Below are 24314 nucleotides of genomic sequence, written 5' to 3' on the forward strand. Positions count from 1 at the left end.
GTTTCTAAAATAACAAGGTTAGGAGTCTAATTTTTGCTCGATTCTGTGCTCTAACGTTGGTTCCACATTATCCCCACAAGTTTAGATCACTTCAATCGTGAAATATTGTCCTAGCGAGCCACGTGCGCTGTCCCTCGCAAGAAACTTGCCCAAAACAGCATCCAGAATGAACAAGCTCTCTGATTGGCCGAGAGGCCTTGTCGGGAAGGAAGTTTCGCCACTCGCGCTGAGGCAGTTGGTCGTCAGGAGTCGAGGTGTGTTGCTGTTTGCTAGCTCTCTCGTTTTATTGTCCCAACGTTTCGGAATGGCCCGTACGAAGCAGACCGCCCGCAAGAGCACGGGAGGAAAAGCACCGCGCAAGCAGCTGGCTACGAAGGCCGCCCGGAAGAGTGCTCCTGCAACCGGTGGAGTCAAGAAGCCGCATCGCTACAGGCCGGGCACGGTCGCGCTGCGTGAGATTCGTCGTTACCAGAAGTCGACTGAGCTGCTCATCCGCAAGCTGCCCTTCCAGAGGCTAGTGCGGGAGATCGCGCAAGATTTCAAGACGGACCTCCGCTTCCAGAGCTCGGCTGTAATGGCCCTGCAGGAGGCCAGCGAGGCCTACTTGGTCGGTCTCTTCGAAGACACCAACCTCTGTGCCATCCACGCCAAGCGGGTAACCATCATGCCTAAGGACATCCAGCTGGCTCGTCGCATCCGCGGTGAACGCGCTTAATGTCGCTTCTTCGGAAGCGGCAGGCAACGCCACAAAAACGGCCCTCTTCAGGGCCACATCAGACATGCTTTTCGGACATGTGTAAAGCGACGTCCTCCCGTGTCTCAATCTCCGATGCTGACTTGTTCCAAGTGCAGCAGTTCAAAAGCTGTGAGTACTTTCTATTTATTCTCCCATTTTGAACTAGTTTGCATTGTGCCAAGTGCTCCGTTCGCAGTTGCTTCCAACGATTCCTTCATGTGTTCCTTGTTTTCTAAAGTGTTGTTGAATGAAATAAATAAAGAAGAAAAAAACCTTTCCCGAGACATTACAGGGTTCATTTTCTAGCAATCAGCGAATATCACGATTATAGATTCGACCAACAAAAACCCGTGGAGTAATTATCTGTTTTTGAGGGATGTCCACAACATTTATTGCCCTCTGCCGGTTTCGGGGAAATGCTGCTCCGATTGTTGACTCTCGTAGAAACAGCTTCAAATCCTCTCAAAGCGAGGCAGTGCAGCGGTGGTTTTACGAGTTCAAATAACAAGCAATGCTGGCCTTTGCACCCGACAGCAAGTCTTGTTCGGGCAATTCGCACACGTGAAAGAATTTGGCATTAAACGCAGCGTAAATATTATGCATGGGAGAATGCCTAAGAGTGGCATTCAAGGCCTGTAGGTGATGAAAGAGAAACACTGTCGGCATTGCACAAAAAGGAAATTGAAATGCACATACCCGAGCGTTTAGAGACACGGAAGACTAGCGCACGGAAATGAGTATCCTGTACTCAAGTCATGAGTGGTCCTGAAAAGGACCGTTTTTCTGTAGCGGATGCCGCGGGATGGTTTAGGCCTTCTTCTCGGTCTTCTTGGGAAGGAGGACGGCCTGGATGTTGGGCAGGACACCTCCTTGCGCGATGGTAACTCCGGACAGCAGCTTGTTGAGCTCTTCGTCGTTGCGAATGGCCAGCTGCAGGTGTCGAGGGATGATCCTAGTTTTCTTGTTGTCCCTGGCCGCGTTTCCTGCCAGCTCGAGCACTTCGGCAGCCAGGTACTCGAGTACGGCCGCCAAGTAGACGGGGGCACCGGCACCTACTCGCTCCGCGTAGTTGCCCTTTCGCAGTAGTCGGTGGATCCTTCCCACGGGAAACTGGAGCCCCGCGCGGCTGGAACGGGTCTTGCTCTTGCCCTTTGCCTTGCCTCCTTTTCCGCGCCCAGACATCTTGGTGGAGGTGAGAAGTGGACAACCGAACAAACCAACGAACACTGAGTGAGTGAGGGAGTCAGCGCATCGAGAAGCAGAAAATCAAAGGAAGTGCCAGTCCTCTCCGATTGGGGGGCGCTGCAAGAGCGCGTTTTCGCCTTGCACTGCCTCTGCTTCATAGCACTCCTCTCCCAAAACCCTCTCCCAAAAAATTGTAGTTTCAACTGCTTGCTCATTGGTTCGCGCAGCAACCAATCTCGAAGCTTTATTTTGGGCGTACTCCAATCACAGCGCACTGTTTCCCGCGCTCTAGAATGCTGGCCAATCGGAGCACATTTTTCAGAATGCTGTGAAAACCTATAAAAAGAGCAAAGAAAACGAAAATTTCAGGAGGTGAGGTCAGGAGGTGAGAAGAGTTGGCAAATAAAGTAGACGTGTGATTTGTTAGCTCCAATTTAAGCGCCATTTTGAATTTAGTCTTAGCTTTAACCCTAACTTCGTAATGTGAAGAAGAATTAAGATAGAGTAGAGCTAGTTAGTGTTAAAGATCCTTCTGCCTTAAAGAGGCGGAGGGACCTTTATTTAAACAGTTTGTAGTTTCCCCCCGCCCTCCCTCGGGAGGGCACCGACGCAGGCATGCCCCCGGACCAACTGACCACGGACCACTCAAAGGAGACAGAGGACCCCTCGGGGTACCTGCTGCGGAGCAGGGCCATGAAGCCCAAACCAAACACAGACGGTAACCATTCGTTACCGCCAGCCGGCGCGAGCCACGTGGACAACGCGGAAAACCTCGTGGGGACCGGATCCCGCGCGGAGGCTAGCCTCCGCGTGGCACCCGAGAGCCACGAGGACGGCGCCCACGTGGAGCGCGACGAGCCCCCGAAGGATGGCGTCCCCCGACCGGACGCCATCCTAGGTGTACTGAAAAGTGCCGGTTTAGTACACCCAAATGCAGATCGGCTCCCGGACGAAGTCGTGGAGCTGTTCCACGGCTGCGAGAACAGCGACAGCCCCTCTGAAGCAAGCGGGGACACAACATCGAGCCCCAGTGACTCCACACCTGACAACACCTCCGAGGAGGACGACGACCAACTCCAGGTGACTGTAAACACCTCCAACCAGTTTGCAGCACTTCTGGAAGCAGGCAGCAAGGACTGCAACACCCTCATCGAGGAACTGCACCAAAAAAGGAAGGACGGTGCAGCAACCCCTCCCCGAGCGACAACCCCCCCCACAGTGACAAGCCCCCCAACATCCGGGGCCTCACGTAAGAAAAACACAGGCAAGGCTAACCAACCAATTCCCTCCTTAGACGAACTCCCCGCAAAGGGGTCCACAGTCCTGCTCCGCCCAACGGGAACAGGTAAGCTAACCCTGGAGAACAGAGTCTCCTTGGCGCAGGGCCTTCGACAAGTCACGGGCGGCAAGGCGGCCGCCACACGTTTCAATCTCAGGCGAAACGTGATGGCGGTCGAGACAACGAGCGCGGCAATGACCCACCGCCTCCTAGGCACCGACAAGCTGGCGAGCCTCCCTCTCCATGCCACCCTCGCGCCGGCCAGAGCGGTGAGTATCGGCGTAATCCGCGGACTTTGCCCCAATGACGCAACAGAACAGCTGACCCGAGGCCTCGAAAGCGAGGTACCCGTGGACCACATCAGACGGTTCAGCGGAGGGCGGTACGCGGAGCTCTTCTTCGGCGGACCCCTACCAGCCACGGTCCTGATCTACGACATCGAGTTTGTCGTGGAGGCACGACACGTCCGGCCAACGCAGTGCTGGGGATGCGGACGCTTCGGCCACGTGCAGTCCGCGTGCACGCTGCCCACTGCCTGCCCTACATGCAGGGGCAGGCACCCTCGGGGTAAGTGCGCGACAAAACTCACCCCCATTTGCCCCAACTGCAAGTGCAGACACGCTGCATTCGACAAGGGATGCAGCGTGTACCAACAACACAAGCGCGAGGCCGAGGCGGTCCGCGACACCGGCTGCAGCTGGAAGGAGGCCAAACGTGTCGCCGCCGAACTCCACAAGAAAAAGGCAAGCGAGCGCAGCACGCAGCGCGCGCAGGAGCAGACCGCCACCCCGCCCCCCTGGATGCACAGCGGAGCCAGCCAGACTCCCGCGTGGCAGACCAGCGTGCTCCCAGCGAGCTCAGTCTGGGGAGACACTTTCCCAACGCTGGAAGCGCGCAGTCGGCCAAACGCGGTGAGTGCGACTCGCGAACTAATCCCCCCAGTCGCCCCACAGCCCCCGCAAGTCAAGACAAGAGAGGCCTCCACTAACACGGAACCCAGCGCCAAAATCCCCGAAGTCGGTAAGCCGCAGCGGCGGAAGGAGGTCTATCGCAGGTCCTACCGTCCAGACAGCCAACAGCAGCAGCGAGGGGTCAATGACCGGCGCCCAGCTGACGCACGGCACCTGCGAGGATCCTCCTCTCCCCGCGCGGACGACCGACCCGGTGGCGAGAGGGAAAGGCCTCTCCCCCAGCAAGAACAGGTGCCCCCCTCACCCCCCTTCCCCGCAGCCTCCCCAGGAGACAGCGCCGGGGATTCCCCTCGGCGGGACGAGACGGACACGCCCCCCACCGCGCAGGAAATGCGCGACATGATCCACACCCTGGAGGATCTGCTCCAAACACTAATCCCGCTTTTCCTCAAGAATCGGCAGGCTACAGCCATGATCCCGGAGGGGACCTTACTACACAGCATCACCGCGGGGATGCAACGTTCGCGGCAAGGAACTGAGAATTCCTACAGGCCCTAAGAAAACAAGTAAGCCTAATGCTGTGAAAGGTTGTCCCTCGATCCTCCAGTGGAACGCGAACGGGCTCGGCAACCGCCTCACCCACCTGAGGGCAGAACTCTTGGCAAGGCCGTACGAGGTGGTGCTGCTGCAGGAGCCAAAAATGGACGTGAGCAAACTAACCATTCCCAGCTACACCACCTACTGCTGCCCCGGCCGGGAAAAACAACCCTGGGCGGCCGTGCTCGTCCACAAAGACGCGACCCACTGCCGGATCGAGAGCGCCGATTACTGCTCGGACACTTCGGAACTTGTAGGTATTCGGGTAAAGAAAAATAACCAGACATTTTCTATCTTTTCTTGCTACGTTCACCCCAACGCGGCGTGGGGTGGAGAGGTTGTAAAACAAATTCACGCGCGAGAGCAGGGCATAATCATTCTCGGCGGAGACTTTAACTCGCACAACGAGCTGTGGGGGGACAGGAAAACGACCGCGCGCGGCAAGCGTTTGCAGGAGGCCCTCGCCCAAACCGACTTGGAGTACAGCGGAACAGGGCAGCCCACATTCATCGGACGAGGCGTCGAGCGGAGCGTACTCGATTTAACGTTCTGCTCGGCGCGATTCCCACTGACCACGGTGCTCGAGCAAGACAGCTGGGGGAGCGACCACGTTCCCATAACATCGGGACCTGCCCCACGGCCACCCAATCGAACGTGCAAGGTGGTCCACTGGGACAGGTATCGTGCCTTCCTCCGCCAGTACGAGGCGATGGGCTGGCCCCTTGACAGCCAGGCCATCGGCGCCGCACTCAAAGAGGCCACCACGTCAGTGAGTATCCCCGTTGAGCGTCCTAATCCTGACTTTCGCTGGCTCCAACTCCGAGCACAAAGACGCCAGGCACAGAGGGTGGCCCTGCGGACGGGCCGTCACGAGGACACACTCCGCTACCGACGCCAGGATGCACTCTTCAAGCGACACGGTAAGAGGCTCGCCAGGGAGCAGTGGAAGCAGAAGTGTGAGTCCTTCGACGGCCCCCGCGGGGCCACCAAGGCGTGGAAAATGGCCAAGACCCTCTGCAACCGACCGGGACCGCGAGATCCTATTGCAGGTATGGCACTCGCGCTTAACGTTTCCGATGCAGACGTCCGAGAACTTCTAGCGGACGCACTGCTCTCCCCCCCACCCGCGCCTGCCGCCCGAGATGCACCGCCCGGATGGCGAGACTGGAAGTGGCACGCGAAGCCCCAGATGACAGAGGGGCTCGGAGACTTCCAGCTACACGAGTTGGAACGCGCCCTGGCATCGCTCCCACGTAAAAAGTCGGCCGCCGGAGCAGACGGCGTCACCGCTGCAGCGCTGAGAAACCTCGACAAAGCGAGCTACCCAGCGCTGCTAGAATTGTTCAATCGAGCGTGGCGAGACGCCAACATCCCTTCCGAATGGCGTTCGGCAGTCGTCGTCCCGATCCCCAAGCCGGGTAAGCCCAGAAAAGATCCCAGCTCGTTCCGACCCATCGCGCTCACGTCGTGCATGGGGAAACTACTCGAACGAATGGTGAAAAGCCGACTCGAATACCATCTCGAGTAGGTGGGCGGATACCCGGAAAGCACGTGTGGATTCCGACGGCATCACTGCACCGCAGACGCCATCGCGGATCTGGTGACCACGCTCGAGGAAAGCAAGGCAAAGAGATGGACGACGGGAGTCGTCCTTCTCGATGTGTCTAAAGCATTCGACGCCGTCAAACACTCAGCAATTCTGGACATGCTCAGGCTGTCAGGAATCGAGGGCCGACCGCTCCGTTACGTGAGGGCATATCTCAGCGGCAGAGAGGCGCAGGTACGAGCAGCCAAGGGACTCAGCACTCCCAGGAAGATCAGGTGTGGCGTCCCCCAGGGGGGCGTGCTTTCCCCCTTGCTATTTAATGTGGCTATGTCGGCCCTCCCGCAAATCATAAACATTGGCCAAAAGGGAGTCAAGCGCCTCCAAATAGCGGTTTACGCAGACGACATTGCACTTTGGGCAACTGCTCGGGGATGGCACCGAGGGGCCGTGCGGAAAGCTTTGCAGAGAGGGGTCACCAACATTGAGCACTATCTTTCCCTGCTCGGCCTGTCCCTCTCCCCGAGCAAGTCCGTCGTTCTGTGCAATGCCCCCCACTACACATATCGCTTCTCAATGTCAATCAAAGCAGGCGGCACAGAAATTCCAATCAAGAAGCAAGCAGCTTACCTGGGGGTGCAACTGGACAGGAAAGCCACATGGGCTCCTGCGGTTGCAGAGGTAATCCGTAAGTGCCGACGCCACGCGCGTATAATCCAAATGCTTGCAGGTACTCGCCGCGGAACCTCACAGGGTATGCTGTTGACCCTCTACAAGGGATTGATTCTTTCTCGCGCACTGTACGCACTGCCGCTACTAACACTCACAGAGAACCAGTGGGAACTGCTCGAACGGATGCAACGCACTGCACTTCGCGTCTGCCTCGGAGTCCCCCGCACGGCCTCCTCGCGCCACACACTGAACGATGCAGGCGTCACCACGGTAAGACTCGCAGCGGCCGAACGAGCGATGCGGCACCTCATCCGGATCGGTGAGTCGAGGGGCACAACCGGGCTGCCCGAGCGTATTTTACAACGCACACGGTCCCAACTCGCCGCGCACGCGAGGGAACTTTTTCGGATCGCGGGCGGCCCGGGGAACAACCCTACACCACCACCACCGAGCGAGGAGCCCCCGCTGCGAGTCGAACTGAACGCAGGTCTCGATGCACCAAAGAGGCACATGGCTGAGACGACGGCGAGGCAGCACGCGGAGCATCATATCCACGAGCACTTCCTGGGCTGGGCGAAGACGTTCACGGACGGGTCTGTAAATCCGGCGAGCCACTCGGCCAGCGCCGCGGCCGTGTCGGAGGACACCGGCCGCACGGCCGCCGAGAGGCTCTCTTTCCAGGCGACCTCCACGACAGCTGAGCTGGCGGCGCTGATCCTGGCACTGTCCATCGTGGACACCGAGGGGCAGCCAGACCGCCTGGTGATACTCTGTGACTCCAAGGCTGCTCTCGGACTCCTGAAGAACCTGGACAGGGCCCCAGCACTGGCCAAGGTGGTGACCCAAAAAGCCATCGAGCTGCAGCGCCGGGGATGGACGCTGGCCTTCCAATGGGTTCCTGCACACTGTGGAATAGCAGGTAATGAAAGAGCAGATCGCCTTGCCGCCGAAGCGCAGGAGGATCCTGCATACCCGATCTCCGAGGTCCCGGCCTTCTCCGATGCACGCCTGCTGGTCAGAAGAGTGGTGGCCGCCCGCCACCCCGAGCTCGAGCACGGGCCCCTGCCCCCGAGGCCCCCGAGGAACATGCGGCGAGGCGAAGCGGCGGTGATCCACAGGCTGCGCACGAGCAGCGCCTTCACCCCCGACTACAGAGCGAGGTGGCGAGCCGACGGCGACCGAAGCTGCCCGAGATGCGCGGCGGCCGTCGCGGACGCCGATCATCTCCTCCGCGAGTGCCCGGACTTCGGCGAGGAACGTGAGCGATTGTTTCGTCGCTACATCACTCTTGGATGTAGCACGAACAGCTTTGAAACTCTAATCAGACCGCAAGGTAAGGCGGCGCAAAGTGCCCTAACAGCGCTCGCAGGATTCCTCGTCGAGACGGGGCTGGCCGGCGAGATCTAGGCTGCAACGGTCGCGCAAGAGACAAAGGATCTGTAGCAGACGACAGCCGCAGAGCTTCGGGGAAAGCTCACCCCACTAGGAAGGCCTGGCCTGGCGCTGCTGCCCGCCCGCCGAAAACGCTCCTCCTTTCCCTCCTTCGGGGAAACTCGGTTTCTCCGCCGGTCGCGTGGCGGAGGGGGACGCGATCGCTATCCAGGCAGGGCCTGCAGGGCGTCGCGTCCTCCTCTCCCGTAATCTCTCCTCCTTGCTGCCGAGCTGATTGACAGCTCCTCTCTCGCGTTTTTCTTCTCTTTACTTTATTCGCCTTGGTTCTCCCTCGCGCTGCACCCCCGGCTGTTATTTTTTCTCTCTCCTTTCTTGTAGCCTCCTCTTTAGACTCAGCTTCTCTTTTCTTTCTGTTTACTTAACTGCCTTCCACTTAGAACGCGCGCGCAGGCCCACCCTTTGCGAGGGCCCCCTGAACCACTTAACACTTTTAGACTGTATTGGCTATCTTTTCTTTCTCTGGCTTCGCTTCTTGTCGGGTGCGTCCTTCGCGCACGACTTGATTGACAGCCTCTCTCTCGCGTTCTTTGTCTGCTTTTAGCTTTATTTTTGATCTCTTCTTTCCTGCCTCGCAGCAGGGACTGCTCTTGTGCAAATCCTAACTGATAGCTTCCCTCCGGCGCCTTGTTTTTCTATTCTTTATTCTCGCCAGGTCTGCCCCTCGCGCGGGGCCCCTTTTGCTTTGGCAAAACAATCTCCCCGCGCGCTGTCCCGCTCTGGCGCCGTGCCATTTTTCTTATTTATGTTGATTCTTCTCTCGCAGGCAAGGAATAACCTTACTGAGTCAGAGTTTCGAATAATAAATTCGGAATTCTTTTTTTTTTCCTTTTAATGGGCAGGAACTAACCTCGCCCAGCAGTGAAAAGTTTTCGAATGATAGATTCGGAAGCTAGTAAACCCTAGGCAAGCCAAGGGTCAGGCATTTTCAGAAAATGCCATACAAGTAATTTCTACCTTTGCGTTTGGTGAACCACGCGTTAAATCGCGTGGGTCACTCAGCCAAACACAGGCAAAGAATGTCCCTTATGCATACAATAGGCTCGACCGCCCCTGTTGAGGGAACGGAATCTATTAATGTTCCCCCCAATCCTTTCGCAACGCCGTGTTGTGTATACATGCAGCAGAGAGATGCTCGCCGACCCATTGCACTTTGGCTCGGAATACTGGGAAACTTGGTGTTGGTGTGACTGGTGACAGTGCTTGGAAATTCGGACACCGCGTGCCGAACCCGATTCGTTCACCCTGGACTCTGTGAAGATGTGCTACAGGCTTCTGGACAAGACACTTGGACATTTAAAGGATCTCCTTCCTTCCTCGGCTCCGCCCCCTTTTCTGCCAGCCACTTTCTGTGGCTCCTCGCGCCCCGCTTGTCGGCTTTGGCGAACAACCTCCCTCTCTCTTTTTTTTTCACAATTTTTTCTTCTATCAGCTTTTATCCCCTTCCCTTCCCCCCAATCCAACGATGACCGTTCGGCCCATGGCTGTAACTCCAACGATGGTTTTTCCTCTTTTGCAAGACTTCTCTCTCTCTCTCTCTCTCTAAAATTTCAGGTTGCCCCAGTTGTTGTTTCGCCATCTTTTTGCGAGTAACAACGTCGATCTTCTCCCGAAGACAAGTCGCGCGAGGATGCCCCCCCAACCGAGCGGAAAAGCAGTGAAGAAGGCGGGCAAGGCACAGAAAAATGTGCGTGCCACCGACAAGAAGAAGAAGAGGCGCAAGAGGAAGGAGAGCTTCAGCATCTACATCTACAAGGTGCTCAAACAGGTCCATCCCGACACCGGAGTGTCCAGCAAGGCCATGTCGATCATGAACAGCTTCGTGAACGACATCTTCGAGCGCATCGCAGCAGAGTCGTCTCGGCTGGCTCACTACAACAAGCGCTCGACCATCACGAGTCGGGAGATCCAGACAGCTGTGAGGCTCCTGCTGCCGGGTGAACTGGCAAAGCATGCGGTGTCCGAGGGCACCAAGGCTGTCACCAAGTACACCAGTTCCAAGTAACACCCAGGAGCTATCTCCCTGCTGTATGTACAAACGGCCCTTTTGAGGGCCATACTCATCCCTGCAAAACGGCCGTCTCTCGATGACTTCCAACTCCCGTGTCTCTCTTTTCAAGAAATATGTGAGTACCCAGTGCTTCTGCATCGCGCATGTTTGCAAAGAGTATGTCTTTTTTCTTGTTGTGCAGTCGAACTTGGCTTCTTGTAGCCACAGTCGGATGTCGTTTATTTTGTTTCGGTGAAAAAAAAAACATTGTATTTCATTGCTTTTGAGGGCACGAGTGACCTTCCTAAATATTGCACATCGCTCGCGTATGTAAAGGATATATTCGCGTGGTTTTTAGCCGTTGGGAGCCCATACTCCAAAGTGTTGTGTTTTCGAGTTGCAGCGTTTTTCTTTTTAGAGCCACGGTTGTATCAAATAACTTGCTTTTAAATTCGAGTGTTCTTATTTTAAGTTTAAAAAATGCAATGATAAACGTAGATACAGGCTTTTAATCTCGTGTGCCGCGAAAGAAAAGTGTGTACTAACAGCACAAAAAAGAGAAACTCTTTTAAGGCGAGTACTTTTATTTTTATTTTTGCCTGATCTTAGACGATCGAATCGCGGCACGAGCGCGCGCCGGACTCTACAGCTTCACATGTTTCCCTCTCTAACGCAACGAAAAATATTTTTACGCATATCGAAATATATATTTTCCGAAAGCTAATGAACTTCTCCAATAGGTGTAGGAAGCGTTTGATTTTAAACAGAGTTATTTTTGTTCATATATTGATCTAACCACTTACTTGGAAGCCAAATCTAGTTTTCGGGCGCTCTGGGTGGCTGGTCGATTTAAGTTTAAAAAAAGCTAGATAAAGACTCTTAATTTTGTGTGCCGCTAGAGAAAAGTGTGCGCTAAAAGCACAGAAAAAGAGACTTTTCTAAAGCGAGTAGTTCTTTTTATTTCTAATTTTTGCCTGATCCTAGACGATCGAATCGCGGCTCGAGCGCGCGCCGGACTCTACAACTTCACCTGTTTCACTCTCTAACGCAACGAAAAATATTTTTACGCATATCGAAGTATATATTTTCCGAAAGCTAATAAACTTCTTCAATAGGTGTAAAAAGCATTTGAATTGAAACGGAGTTATTCTTCTTCATATTTCGATCTAACCGCTTACTTGGAAGCCGAAACTAGTTTTCGGGCGCTAAGAGCGGCTGGTCGATTTAAGCTTAAAAAAGGTAATAAAAAACGTAGCTACAGATTCTTAATTTCGTGTGCCGCTAAAAAAGGTGTGCGCTAAGAGCACAGAAAAAGAGACTCTTCTAAAGCGAGTAGTTTTTTTTTATTTTTAATTTTTGCCTGATCTTGGACGATCGAATTCCGGCCCGAGCGCGAAGCCGGCCCTACGGCTTCGCCTGTTTCGCTCTCTAACGCAACGAAAAATATCTTTACGCTTACCGAAGTGTATATTTTCTGAAAGCTAATGAAATTCTTCGGTAGGTGTAAAAAGCATTTGAATTTAGACGAAATTGTTTTATTACTTTACTTCATTTGCGCGATTCGCGGCAGCGGCACGAACTGGCCGCTTTCGGGTGGCAGGTTTTGCTTCTTAACAGACCGAAGGCTTGGTAAAAAGTTTTTCAGTATCAAATTTTCTGCCAGCCAAAAAGACTTTTCGTCCCGTGTAATGAGCACTTAAAACCGGACCCTTTTATATAAGTCAATATTTTGATCAAACTGTGTTCTTGGGTGACCCAACTTGCTGTCGACCCGGCTCACCATGGCGGTGAATTGCACTGCGCGCTTAAAAACGCCAGTGATAAGAAACTTTAATTTTTGTGTGCCGTGAGAAGAGTGTGTCTTGTACAAGTTCCGATGAATAGATTGCTCGAACGTTTATAAAACTCTTTTTTATTCGCATGTGAAAACGGGCCCTTGACTAGCTGCATCGGTGCGAAGCTCGGCACTCCTGAGTTGACATGTTTCTCCCATTGACTTAGCGAAAACGAATCTTAATCCCGCTAAAATATATATCTCCTGGAACCTAGAAAAAACAATGTTTTGCACATACAACTATGAAGACTCAAAATGGGCGAGGTGTATGAATGCCTTTGCTAAAGCCATGCATTTCATCAACACACGCTTGCTTCCAGTGCGCAGCCACCTGTCGGCCACAATACGAAGCTGCAGGACTGCTCCCATTCGTCGGCGGGAGAGGAGGAGGGCGTCGTGGGTTCACTTGGTCGGACCCGTAGAGCATTGCCGCCAGTCTTTGTTGAAGTAGGCGAACGGTGCGGTCGTGTTTTCCGTCCCTGTTTTTGCAGCAAACATGTCTGGAAGAGGCAAGGGCGGCAAGGGCCTGGGCAAGGGTGGTGCCAAGCGCCATCGCAAGGTTCTTCGCGATAACATCCAGGGGATCACCAAGCCTGCAATCCGTCGCCTAGCCCGCCGCGGTGGTGTCAAGCGCATTTCCGGCCTCATCTATGAAGAGACCCGCGGCGTCCTCAAGGTCTTCCTGGAGAACGTCATTCGCGATGCCGTCACCTACACCGAGCACGCCAAGAGGAAGACCGTGACGGCCATGGATGTGGTGTACGCCCTCAAGAGGCAAGGCCGTACCCTCTATGGTTTCGGTGGTTAACAGCCGTCTCGCCGTCGGACACACATCGAAAACGGCCCTTTTCAGGGCCAAACCAGTACCGATCTATCTTGGAAACGGGTTTTCATTCCAACGCCTCCCTCCCGTGTCTCTCTGTAATCCTGAAAACAAGCACTGCTTTGGGTGAGTGATTCCTCTTTTGTCATGAGTGTTGTTTTGCCGCGGGTCTCTACCATTTTGTGCGCCACAGCCGAGTGTACCAATCTTCTCAGGCAGCAGTCGAACATTCGTTGCCCTAGTACCTGCCATCGGCCATACCATGCTGAATACGCCGGTTCTCGTCCGATCACCGAAGCTAAGCAGCATCGGGCTCCGTCAGTACTTGGGAGGGTGACCACCTGGGAACACGGAGTGCTGATGGCATTTTTCTTTTTTTTTTCTGCTCTCTTGGAGGGTTGTGTCCTTTTGTACCAGTTCTTATATTTTCTGAAAGCTAATGAACTTCTCTAATAGGTGTAAAAATTATTTGAATTTAAACGGAGTTATTCTTCTTCATATTTTGATCTAACCACTTACTTGGAAGGCAAAACAAGTTTTCGGGCGCTCTGGGTGGATGGTCGATTTGAGTTTAAAAAGGTAATAATAAACGCAGATGCAGATTCTTAATTTTGTGTGCCGCTAAAAAAACGTGTGCGCTAAGAGCACAGAAAAAGAGACTCTTCTGAAGCGAGTAGTTCTTTTTATCTTTAATTTTTGCCTGATCTTGGACGATCGAATCGCGGCTCGAGCGCGCGCCGGACTCTACAGCTTGACCTGTTTCACTCTCTAACGCAACGAAAAATATTTTTACGCATAGCGAAGTATATATTTTCCGAAAGCTAATGAACTTCTCTAATAGGTGTCAAAATTATTTGAATTTAAACGGAGTTATTCTTCTTCATATTTCGATCTAACCACTTACTTGGAAGGCAAAACAAGTTTTCGGGCGCTCTGGGTGGATGGTCGATTTGAGTTTAAAAAGGTAATAATAAACGCAGATGCAGATTCTTAATTTTGTGTGCCGCTAAAAAAACGTGTGCGCTCGGAGCACAAAAAAAGAGACTCTTCTGAAGCGAGTAGTTCTTTTTATCTTTAATTTTTGCCTGATCTTGGACGATCAAATCGCGGCTCGAGCGCGCGCCGGACTCTACAGCTTGACCTGTTTCACTCTCTAACGCAACGAAAAATATTTTTACGCATAGCGAAGTATATATTTTCCGAAAGCTAATGAACTTCTTTAATAGGTGTCAAAATTATTTGAATTTAAACGGAGTTATTCTTCTTCATATTTTGATCTAACCACTTACTTGGAAGGCAAAACAAGTTTTCGGGCGCTCTGGGTGGATGGTCGATTTGAGTTTAAAAAGGTAATAATAAACGCAGATGCAGATTCTTAATTTTGTGTGCCGCTAAAAAAACGTGTGCGCTAAGAGCACAGAAAAAGAGACTCTTCTGAAGCGAGTAGTTCTTTTTATCTTTAATTTTTGCCTGATCTTGGACGATCAAATCGCGGCTCGAGCGCGCGCCGGACTCTACAGCTTGACCTGTTTCACTCTCTAACGCAACGAAAAATATTTTTACGCATAGCGAAGTATATATTTTCCGAAAGCTAATGAACTTCTCTAATAGGTGTCAAAATTATTTGAATTTAAACGGAGTTATTCTTCTTCATATTTTGATCTAACCACTTACTTGGAAGGCAAAACAAGTTTTCGGGCGCTCTGGGTGGATGGTCGATTTGAGTTTAAAAAGGTAATAATAAACGCAGATGCAGATTCTTAATTTTGTGTGCCGCTAAAAAAACGTGTGCGCTAAGAGCACAGAAAAAGAGACTCTTCTGAAGCGAGTAGTTCTTTTTATCTTTAATTTTTGCCTGATCTTGGACGATCGAATCGCGGCTCGAGCGCGCGCCGGACTCTACAGCTTGACCTGTTTCACTCTCTAACGCAACGAAAAATATTGTTACGCATAGCGAAGTATATATTTTCCGAAAGCTAATGAACTTCTCTAATAGGTGTAAAAATTATTTGAATTTAAACGGAGTTATTTTTCTTCATATTTCGATCTAACCTCTTACTTGGAAGCCAAAACTAGTTTTCAAGCGGTCAGGGCGGCTGGTCGATTTAAGTTTAAAAGAGGTAGTAATAAACGTAGATACAGATTCTTAATTTCGTGTGCCGCGAAAAAAAAGGTGTGCGCTAAGAGGACAGAAAAAAAGACTGTTCTAAAGCGAGTAGTTTTTTTTTTTGTTTTTATTTTCGCCTGATCTTAGGCGATCGAATCGCGGCTCGAGCGTGAAGCGGGCCTCCACGACTTCACGAGTACCACACACAAAGATAAAATGCTGCTAACAGGGGAACAAACAATAATATAACACCAAGTATGCCTCGTGCACATTGAAAAAGAGCAGGAATCAGCTTACCGAGGCTGGAACAGAGAGGTGGCGAGAGACACGGGAGCTGCATGCCACGCAAGTGCATATCCCCCGATATGCAAACGAATTATGGCCCTGATGAGGGCCGTTTTGTTTTTCGCTCTGGATATCCAGGAGAAGACCTATTTCTTGGAGGAAGCCTTCTTTGCAGCCGGCTTCTTGGCAGGGGTCTTTTTTGCTGCCTTGGGTTTCTTGGGGCTCTTGGGTGCTGCAGCCTTCTTCTCTGCCTTTGGCTTTTTCGGCTTGGCCGACTTGGGCTTGGCCGACTTGGCCCTCTTTGCGGGCGACTTCTTGGCAGTCCCGGGCTTCTTCTTCCTGGCCGCACCGGCAGTTGCCGAGGCTGGGCGCTTCTTTGCAGCACCGGCCTCCTTTTTGGGCTTCCTAGCAGCAGGTGAGGGCTTGTCGGACTTGGCTGACAGCTTGAACGATCCGGTAGCTCCCTTGCCCTTGGTCTGCACCAATGCTCCCGCAGCCACGGCAGACTTGAGATACTTGCGGATGAAAGGAGACAGCTTCTCGACGTCCACCTTGTAGTTGGCAGACATGTATTTCTTGATGGCTTGTAGAGATGAACCACCACGTTCCTTAAGCGCACTGATGGATGCTGTCACCATTGCGGACACCTTGGGATGCGTTGGCACGGCCTTTGCCTTTCCCTTGGACACTTTCGTGGAAGCCTTTTTGGGGCTCTTGAGGGCAGCGGGGGCCGCGACCCCAGCAGGAGCGGACACTTCTTCGGACATGACCCACTCTAATCGTAAGCAGAGAGAGACTGAAAAAAAACCGTCTAGAACAAGCGCTCATTGGCCGAGAGAGGCGAGCGCGAACCTCCGGGAGAAGCCCTTCGAAGGTGACGAATGTTTGTAACCATGCCGTTTCTAAAATAACAAAGTTTGGAGTCTAATTTTTGCTCGATTCTGTGCTCTAATATAGGTTCCACATTATCCTCACAAGTCTGAGTTACTTCGATCGAGAAAAATTATTTTACGGAGCCAAGCGCATAGGCCCTCACAAGAAAGTCGCCCAAAACAGCATCCAAGAATGAACAAGCGCGCTGATTGGACGAGAGGCGAGCGCGGCCCACTGGAGAAGGTAACGAATGTTTATAACCGTGCCGTTTCTAAAATAACAAGGTTGGGAGTCTAATTTTTGCTCGATTCTGTGCTCTAACGTTGGTTCCACATTATCCCCACAAGTTTAGATCACTTCAATCGTGAAATATTGTCCTAGCGAGCCACGTGCGCTGTCCCTCGCAAGAAACTTGCCCAAAACAGCATCCAGAATGAACAAGCTCTCTGATTGGCCGAGAGGCCTTGTCGGGAAGGAAGTTTCGCCACTCGCGCTGAGGCAGTTGGTCGTCAGGAGTCGAGGTGTGTTGCTGTTTGCTAGCTCTCTCGTTTTATTGTCCCAACGTTTCGGAATGGCCCGTACGAAGCAGACCGCCCGCAAGAGCACGGGAGGAAAAGCACCGCGCAAGCAGCTGGCTACGAAGGCCGCCCGGAAGAGTGCTCCTGCAACCGGTGGAGTCAAGAAGACGCATCGCTACAGGCCGGGCACGGTCGCGCTGCGTGAGATTCGTCGTTACCAGAAGTCGACTGAGCTGCTCATCCGCAAGCTGCCCTTCCAGAGGCTAGTGCGGGAGATCGCGCAAGATTTCAAGACGGACCTCCGCTTCCAGAGCTCGGCTGTAATGGCCCTGCAGGAGGCCAGCGAGGCCTACTTGGTCGGTCTCTTCGAAGACACCAACCTCTGTGCCATCCACGCCAAGCGGGTAACCATCATGCCTAAGGACATCCAGCTGGCTCGTCGCATCCGCGGTGAACGCGCTTAATGTCGCTTCTTTGGAAGCGGCAGGCAACGCCACAAAAACGGCCCTCTTCAGGGCCACATCAGACATGCTTTTCGGACATGTGTAAAGCGACGTCCTCCCGTGTCTCAATCTCCGATGCTGACTTGTTCCAAGTGCAGGAGTTCAAAAGCTGTGAGTACTTTCTATTTATTCTCCCATTTTGAACTAGTTTGCATTGTGCCAAGTGCTCCGTTCGCAGTTGCTTCCAACGATTCCTTCATGTGTTCCTTGTTTTCTAAAGTGTTGTTGAATGAAATAAATAAAGAAGAAAAAAACCTTTCCCGAGACATTACAGGGTTCATTTTCTAGCAATCAGCGAATATCACGATTATAGATTCGACCAACAAAAACCCGTGGAGTAATTATCTGTTTTTGAGGGATGTCCACAACATTTATTGCCCTCTGCCGGTTTCGGGGAAATGCTGCTCCGATTGTTGACTCTCGTAGAAACAGCTTCAAATCCTCTCAAAGCGAGGCAGTGCAGCGGTGGTTTTACGAGTTCAAATAACAAGCAATGCTGGCCTTTGCACCCGACAGCAAGTCTTGTTCGGGCAATTCGCACACGTGAAAGAATTTGGCATTAAACGCAGCGTAAATATTATGCATGGGAGAATGCCTAAGGGTGGCATTCAAGGCCTGTAGGTGATGAAAGAGAAACACTGTCGGCATTGCACAAAAAGGAAATTGAAATGCACATACCCGAGCGTTTAGAGACACGGAAGACTAGCGCACGGAAATGAGTATCCTGTACTCAAGTCATGAGTGGTCCTGAAAAGGACCGTTTTTCTGTAGCGGATGCCGCGGGATGGTTTAGGCCTTCTTCTCGGTCTTCTTGGGAAGGAGGACGGCCTGGATGTTGGGCAGGACACCTCCTTGCGCGATGGTAACGCCGGACAGCAGCTTGTTGAGCTCTTCGTCGTTGCGAATGGCCAGCTGCAGGTGTCGAGGGATGATCCTAGTTTTCTTGTTGTCCCTGGCCGCGTTTCCTGCCAGCTCGAGCACTTCGGCAGCCAGGTACTCGAGTACGGCCGCCAAGTAGACGGGGGCACCGGCACCTACTCGCTCCGCGTAGTTGCCCTTTCGCAGTAGTCGGTGGATCCTTCCCACGGGAAACTGGAGCCCCGCGCGGCTGGAACGGGTCTTGCTCTTGCCCTTTGCCTTGCCTCCTTTTCCGCGCCCAGACATCTTGGTGGAGGTGAGAAGTGGACAACCGAACAAACCAACGAACACTGAGTGAGTGAGGGAGTCAGCGCATCGAGAAGCAGAAAATCAAAGGAAGTGCCAGTCCTCTCCGCTTGGGGGGCGCTGCAAGAGCGCGTTTTCGCCTTGCACTGCCTCTGCTTCATAGCACTCCTCTCCCAAAAAATTGTAGTTTCAACTGCTTGCTCATTGGTTCGCGCAGCAACCAATCGCGAAGCTTTATTTTGGGCGTACTCCAATCACAGCGCACTGTTTCCCGCACTCTAGAATGCTGGCCAATCGGAGCACATTTTTCAGAATGCTGTGAAAACCTATAAAAAGAGCAAAGAAAACGAAAATTTCAGGGGGGTCGCCCACTCAACTACGTGAGAGCCTACCTGTCGGGCAGGACTGCTCAAGTTCGTTCCTCGGGCCAGCTGAGCACCGCGCGTCCGATCAATCAGGGTGTCCCCCAGGGCGGTGTGTTATCCCCCCTCCTGTTCAACGTTGCCCTAGCCGCTCTCCCCCAAATTATCGGATTAGGAAGCGAAGGAATCATACGACCAGGGATCGCTATATACGCGGACGACATCGCGTTATTCGTCACAGGCCGAGGATGGAACAGGGAGGCAGTCAGAACAGTCCTACAACGCGCCGTAACAAACACTGAATTCTACTTAACTCGCCTCGGTCTGACACTCTCACCCGCAAAATCGGTAGTACTAAGCAGTGCGCGACATCAGACATACAAATTCGCAATGAACATTCGAGCAGGCGGAGCAACAATTCCAATTCGAAAACATGCGACTTACCTTGGGGTGACGCTGGACAGGGGGCCCACATGGAGCCCCGCAGTCCGCGATGTAATCCAAAAAATGAAGCGGCACTTAAACGTAATCCGAATGCTCGCGGGAACACGACGCGGAGCATCGCAAGCTATGCTTATCACACTGTACAAGGGGCTCATACTCTCACGTGCCCTCTACGCACTGCCACTACTCAAACTCTCACCCAAACACTGGGCACAACTGGAGATGGCACAGCGCACGGCACTCAGGGTGTGTCTCGGCGTTCCACGCGGAGCAAGCTCACGCCACACACTGAACGAGACCGGAGTGACAACGGTGAGGCTCGCCGCCGACGAGCGAGCAATGAGACACCTGATTCGGTTGGGCAACACGCACAACACAGGGCTGCCAGAGCGAATCTGGGCACGCACCCAATCGCACCTTTCTACACTTGCCAGAGAACTTCACAGACTGGCAGGCAGCCCTGGCCCGAACCCAAGACCGCCGCCGCCGAGCGAGCCACCACCACTCCGCGTCGAACTCGATGCAGGCCTCGGGGGCCCGAAGAACAGGCTGGCACCATCGGTGGCCAGACAACTGGCAGAAGGGTTACTTAGAAGAACAATTCCGGGGCTGGGCGAGGTGCTACACGGACGGGTCGGTTGACCCCGATGCACACACAGCCACTGCCGCAGTTGTGGCAGCGGACCTTGGATCCAGCGCGGCAGAGCGTCTCTCCTTCTTCTCGTCGTCGACGACAGCAGAACTTGCAGCCCTGCGGCTCGCCCTCTCCGTGGCCGAGGCAGAGAGCACGCCTGGAAGTCTGGTACTGCTCAGTGACTCCAAGGCGGCGCTGACCCAGCTGGCTAACCTCGACCGAGCAACCCCGCTCGGCCGAGAAGTCGGGAACACGGCGATACTCATGCAGCGCCGAGGCTGGACCATTGCTTTCCAGTGGCTGCCCGCCCACTGCGGCATCCGGGGAAACGAGGCTGCAGACCGCTTGGCCACCACGGCCCAGCGTGACGAGGCCTTCCCCACTTCAAGCGTGGCTGCTTTTTCCGACGCACGGCTCCTGGTTGCGCGGTCCATCCGCATGCGCCATCCCGAGCTCGAGCACGGCCCCATACCGCCCAGACTCCCGAAGAACCTGCCAAGAAAAGTCGCCGCAGTTATGCACAGACTTCGCACGAAAAGTACCTTCTCCCCGACCAACCTGGCTCGCTGGAATGGAAGTCGAGACAGCCCCTGTCCGCTCTGCCGAGAGGCAGACGCGGACGACAGCCACCTTGTACTCCGATGTCGCCCGCTCGCCCGCGAGCGCACGGAACTGCGGCGGAGATACGCCGCCCTGGGATGCACCACGGACACCTTGGAGGACGTCGTCAGACCGAGAGGACCTGCGGCAGAGACAGCGCTAAAGGCCCTGGCAAAATTCCTGGTGGAAACACGCCTGGAAAATAACTTGTAAACCACCGACGAGCACGGAGATCGCGGAGACGGCGCGCTTCGCTGCAAGGAGAGGACTGTCCGTGACCGTGCGCCTCTGCACCCCGCTGCCGACTGGTCGCTGATTGGCCAGCGCGCGGCCGGGAACGCGCGAGGCAGGAGCTGCGGCCGCCGCTATTGGCCAGACGCGGGCCTCGCTCGCCATTGGCTGAAACTGTGGGATCTTCATCGGTGGTGGTGCGCGCGCTAAAGGCAAGAGGTTCACCATCATCGAGGTCGATCCCCCAGGTTATTTAGTATCTATTTAATCTACAAATTCTGCTCTCCTGGTTTCAGCGGCCCGCTGGCCGACTAGCCCCTGCGCCGTGACGTAGGGGGTGGGGAGAGGCATCGGCTCGCTTACTCTGGCATCGCGCGCCTCCCGGTTTCCGGGCGGCGCGCGGTGCGGGGGGCTACCGCCTCGGCGGGGCGGGTGGTGTCTCTCGTCGCCACCAGGAGGCGGCGTTGGCGCCGCGCCTTTGCCGCGACGCCTTCGCCGCCCCCACAAAACTACTCTCACTGACCGAGTACCCCTCTCCTCATCACGTGATGTTTTCGTCTGACTGCATCGCGCGGTGACTCACCGCCGCTTCTCCCTCCCGGACATCGCGCCGGTCGCCTGTCGTCTGGAATGCCCTAGTCGGGCGCCTGGATTCTCCCCGGCGCCGCTGTCCTCCTGAACGGCTCGCTCGCTGCTGCCGCTCTGGGAAGCGACCGCCTGGCGTTCCGGACCACCGGGCGACCCTCACATCTGGATTGATACCAAACTCAAAGGTATTTCTCCTTACGATCGCGGAGACTTTATCTTTGCGATCCGCTCCCTTGTCCTTCGCGCTGACTTAGCTTCTCGCGCGGGACTCTCTGCTCGCGGGGCCTCTGCATCGCTAGCGGAGGTAACTGAATTCTCACCGCGCTGCGTTCTCCTCGCACCGCGGCCTGATTCATAGGAGCTCCGACCGTCCTGACCTAGGACGGTCGGCCGTTATGAGACGGCTCGCTTGGGCCCCTCGGTAACAAATTGCCACCGCGATTGACACTTCAATCGCGGCGCAAGACTATTGGGAACAAACTCCCTCCTGGCCACATTTTTTTTTTATCATTCCGGCCCAACTTTATTTAATTACTTATTTATTTATTTGCCATTCTGATTCGGTCCTAATTCGGCTTAATATTAGGTTTGTACAACAGGGCTCCTGGGTGGTGCTTGGCGCTGGTGTGTTTTGTGACGGCCCATTTAAGGAAGACCTCTGAAGACTATCTCAAGAATCAAGTGGGACTCTGCCCAACTTCAACTTAGAAGAAGCGCATTTCACCGGCCGCTCTGCTCGGCCGGGGGGGCTTCTTCGTGCGGCTTGCGTGGCGCGGCAGCGCGCATTGGCGGCGCGAAGCTGGCGCAACAACCCTTTCTATCTTTATCTTTTACTCCCCTTCCCCTTCCCCAAAACAAAGGTGACATATTGAGCTTCCGGCTCAGCAACACTTCCTTTGATTTCCTCCTCCCAATACTCTAACTAACTAAAAATTTCAGGTTGCCCCAGTTGTTGTTTCGCCATCTTTTTGCGAGTAACAACGTCGATCTTCTCCCGAAGACAAGTCGCGCGAGGATGCCCCCCCAACCGAGCGGAAAAGCAGTGAAGAAGGCGGGCAAGGCACAGAAAAATGTGCGTGCCACCGACAAGAAGAAGAAGAGGCGCAAGAGGAAGGAGAGCTTCAGCATCTACATCTACAAGGTGCTCAAACAGGTCCATCCCGACACCGGAGTGTCCAGCAAGGCCATGTCGATCATGAACAGCTTCGTGAACGACATCTTCGAGCGCATCGCAGCAGAGTCGTCTCGGCTGGCTCACTACAACAAGCGCTCGACCATCACGAGTCGGGAGATCCAGACAGCTGTGAGGCTCCTGCTGCCGGGTGAACTGGCAAAGCATGCGGTGTCCAAGGGCACCAAGGCTGTCACCAAGTACACCAGTTCCAAGTAACACCCAGGAGCTATCTCCCTACTGTATGTACAAACGGCCCTTTTGAGGGCCATACTCATCCCTGCAAAACGGCCGTCTCTCGATGACTTCCAACTCCCGTGTCTCTCTTTTCAAGAAATATGTGAGTACCCAGTGCTTCTGCATCGCGCATGTTTGCAAAGAGTATGTCTTTTTTCTTGTTGTGCAGTCGAACTTGGCTTCTTGTAGCCACAGTCGGATGTCGTTTATTTTGTTTCGGTGAAAAAAAACATTGTATTTCATTGCTTTTGAGGGCACGAGTGACCTTCCTAAATATTGCACATCGCTCGCGTATGTAAAGGATATATTCGCGTGGTTTTTAGCCGTTGGGAGCCCATACTCCAAAGTGTTGTGTTTTCGAGTTGCAGCGTTTTTCTTTTTAGAGCCACGGTTGTATCAAATAACTTGCTTTTAAATTCGAGTGTTCTTATTTTAAGTTTAAAAAATGCAATGATAAACGTAGATACAGGCTTTTAATCTCGTGTGCCGCGAAAGAAAAGTGTGTACTAACAGCACAAAAAAGAGAAACTCTTTTAAGGCGAGTACTTTTATTTTTATTTTTGCCTGATCTTAGACGATCGAATCGCGGCACGAGCGCGCGCCGGACTCTACAGCTTCACATGTTTCCCTCTCTAACGCAACGAAAAATATTTTTACGCATATCGAAATATATATTTTCCGAAAGCTAATGAACTTCTCCAATAGGTGTAGGAAGCGTTTGATTTTAAACAGAGTTATTTTTGTTCATATATTGATCTAACCACTTACTTGGAAGCCAAATCTAGTTTTCGGGCGCTCTGGGTGGCTGGTCGATTTAAGTTTAAAAAAAGCTAGATAAAGACTCTTAATTTTGTGTGCCGCTAGAGAAAAGTGTGCGCTAAAAGCACAGAAAAAGAGACTTTTCTAAATCGAGTAGTTCTTTTTATTTCTAATTTTTGCCTGATCCTAGACGATCGAATCGCGGCTCGAGCGCGCGCCGGACTCTACAACTTCACCTGTTTCACTCTCTAACGCAACGAAAAATATTTTTACGCATATCGAAGTATATATTTTCCGAAAGCTAATGAACTTCTCTAATAGGTGTCAAAATTATTTGAATTTAAACGGAGTTATTCTTCTTCATATTTTGATCTAACCACTTACTTGGAAGGCAAAACAAGTTTTCGGGCGCTCTGGGTGGATGGTCGATTTGAGTTTAAAAAGGTAATAATAAACGCAGATGCAGATTCTTAATTTTGTGTGCCGGTCAAAAAACGTGTGCGCTAAGAGCACAGAAAAAGAGACTCTTCTGAAGCGAGTAGTTCTTTTTATCTTTAATTTTTGCCTGATCTTGGACGATCGAATCGCGGCTCGAGCGCGCGCCGGACTCTACAGCTTGACCTGTTTCACTCTCTAACGCAACGAAAAATATTTTTACGCATAGCGAAGTATATATTTTCCGAAAGCTAATGAACTTCTCTAATAGGTGTCAAAATTATTTGAATTTAAACGGAGTTATTCTTCTTCATATTTTGATCTAACCACTTACTTGGAAGGCAAAACAAGTTTTCGGGCGCTCTGGGTGGATGGTCGATTTGA

At 53.0% G+C, this 24314-nt stretch overlaps 9 protein-coding genes, 1 non-coding gene and 1 pseudogene across 10 annotated transcripts; 8 read left to right on the forward strand and 3 right to left on the reverse strand.

Annotated features, from left to right (window-relative positions):
• Positions 1–73: 73 nt before the first annotated feature.
• On the forward strand, positions 74–719 carry LOC120837247 (histone H3). The gene has a single exon (XM_040206492.3). The coding sequence runs from the start codon at positions 167–169 to the stop codon at positions 713–715; it is 549 nt and encodes a 182-aa protein (XP_040062426.2). The 5' UTR covers positions 74–166; the 3' UTR covers positions 716–719.
• A 560-nt stretch (positions 720–1279) lies between these two features.
• On the reverse strand, positions 1280–2012 carry LOC115321501 (histone H2A-like). Its single transcript, XM_040206490.3, has one exon. It carries the CDS (start codon positions 1916–1918, stop codon positions 1544–1546), a length of 375 nt encoding a protein of 124 aa, XP_040062424.1. The 5' UTR covers positions 1919–2012; the 3' UTR covers positions 1280–1543.
• Positions 2013–6255: 4243 nt separating this feature from the next.
• Positions 6256–8472, forward strand: LOC120837235. The gene has a single exon (XM_040206476.2). The coding sequence runs from the start codon at positions 6414–6416 to the stop codon at positions 8328–8330; it is 1917 nt and encodes a 638-aa protein (XP_040062410.1). The 5' UTR covers positions 6256–6413; the 3' UTR covers positions 8331–8472.
• A 1458-nt stretch (positions 8473–9930) lies between these two features.
• Positions 9931–10435, forward strand: LOC120837246 (histone H2B). Its single transcript, XM_040206491.2, has one exon. The coding sequence runs from the start codon at positions 10003–10005 to the stop codon at positions 10375–10377; it is 375 nt and encodes a 124-aa protein (XP_040062425.1). The 5' UTR covers positions 9931–10002; the 3' UTR covers positions 10378–10435.
• Positions 10436–12610: 2175 nt separating this feature from the next.
• Positions 12611–13061, forward strand: LOC120847698 (histone H4). The gene has a single exon (XM_040219562.2). The coding sequence runs from the start codon at positions 12693–12695 to the stop codon at positions 13002–13004; it is 312 nt and encodes a 103-aa protein (XP_040075496.2). The 5' UTR covers positions 12611–12692; the 3' UTR covers positions 13005–13061.
• Positions 13062–13266: 205 nt separating this feature from the next.
• On the forward strand, positions 13267–13385 carry LOC120848512. Its single transcript, XR_005717708.1, has one exon. It is a non-coding gene; the product is annotated as a 5S ribosomal RNA (ribosomal RNA).
• A 2115-nt stretch (positions 13386–15500) lies between these two features.
• Positions 15501–16428, reverse strand: LOC120839045 (histone H1-III-like). The gene has a single exon (XM_040209251.3). The coding sequence runs from the start codon at positions 16176–16178 to the stop codon at positions 15558–15560; it is 621 nt and encodes a 206-aa protein (XP_040065185.1). The 5' UTR covers positions 16179–16428; the 3' UTR covers positions 15501–15557.
• Positions 16429–16505: 77 nt separating this feature from the next.
• LOC115321504 (histone H3) lies at positions 16506–17702 on the forward strand. The gene has a single exon (XM_029981725.3). It carries the CDS (start codon positions 16718–16720, stop codon positions 17264–17266), a length of 549 nt encoding a protein of 182 aa, XP_029837585.3. The 5' UTR covers positions 16506–16717; the 3' UTR covers positions 17267–17702.
• A 215-nt stretch (positions 17703–17917) lies between these two features.
• Positions 17918–18594, reverse strand: LOC120837244 (histone H2A-like). Its single transcript, XM_040206487.3, has one exon. The coding sequence runs from the start codon at positions 18467–18469 to the stop codon at positions 18095–18097; it is 375 nt and encodes a 124-aa protein (XP_040062421.1). The 5' UTR covers positions 18470–18594; the 3' UTR covers positions 17918–18094.
• Positions 18595–19115: 521 nt separating this feature from the next.
• Positions 19116–21193, forward strand: LOC121836282 (annotated as a pseudogene).
• Positions 21194–22266: 1073 nt separating this feature from the next.
• LOC120837245 (histone H2B-like) lies at positions 22267–22718 on the forward strand. Its single transcript, XM_040206488.2, has one exon. The coding sequence runs from the start codon at positions 22344–22346 to the stop codon at positions 22716–22718; it is 375 nt and encodes a 124-aa protein (XP_040062422.1). The 5' UTR covers positions 22267–22343.
• Positions 22719–24314: the final 1596 nt, after the last annotated feature.

This window comes from Ixodes scapularis, unplaced genomic scaffold (genome assembly GCF_016920785.2).
Source record: "Ixodes scapularis isolate PalLabHiFi unplaced genomic scaffold, ASM1692078v2 PGA_scaffold22__2_contigs__length_789307, whole genome shotgun sequence".
NCBI classification, from domain to species: domain Eukaryota; kingdom Metazoa; phylum Arthropoda; class Arachnida; order Ixodida; family Ixodidae; genus Ixodes; species Ixodes scapularis.

What these genes read in the sequence shown, in the direction of transcription:
- LOC120837247 (XM_040206492.3), top strand. Translation starts at nt 167, where the DNA reads ATGAACAAGCTCTCTGATTGGCCGAGAGGCCTTGTCGGGAAGGAAGTT.
- LOC115321501 (XM_040206490.3), bottom strand. Translation starts at nt 1,918, where the DNA reads ATGTCTGGGCGCGGAAAAGGAGGCAAGGCAAAGGGCAAGAGCAAGACC.
- LOC120837235 (XM_040206476.2), top strand. Translation starts at nt 6,414, where the DNA reads ATGCTCAGGCTGTCAGGAATCGAGGGCCGACCGCTCCGTTACGTGAGG.
- LOC120837246 (XM_040206491.2), top strand. Translation starts at nt 10,003, where the DNA reads ATGCCCCCCCAACCGAGCGGAAAAGCAGTGAAGAAGGCGGGCAAGGCA.
- LOC120847698 (XM_040219562.2), top strand. Translation starts at nt 12,693, where the DNA reads ATGTCTGGAAGAGGCAAGGGCGGCAAGGGCCTGGGCAAGGGTGGTGCC.
- LOC120839045 (XM_040209251.3), bottom strand. Translation starts at nt 16,178, where the DNA reads ATGTCCGAAGAAGTGTCCGCTCCTGCTGGGGTCGCGGCCCCCGCTGCC.
- LOC115321504 (XM_029981725.3), top strand. Translation starts at nt 16,718, where the DNA reads ATGAACAAGCTCTCTGATTGGCCGAGAGGCCTTGTCGGGAAGGAAGTT.
- LOC120837244 (XM_040206487.3), bottom strand. Translation starts at nt 18,469, where the DNA reads ATGTCTGGGCGCGGAAAAGGAGGCAAGGCAAAGGGCAAGAGCAAGACC.
- LOC120837245 (XM_040206488.2), top strand. Translation starts at nt 22,344, where the DNA reads ATGCCCCCCCAACCGAGCGGAAAAGCAGTGAAGAAGGCGGGCAAGGCA.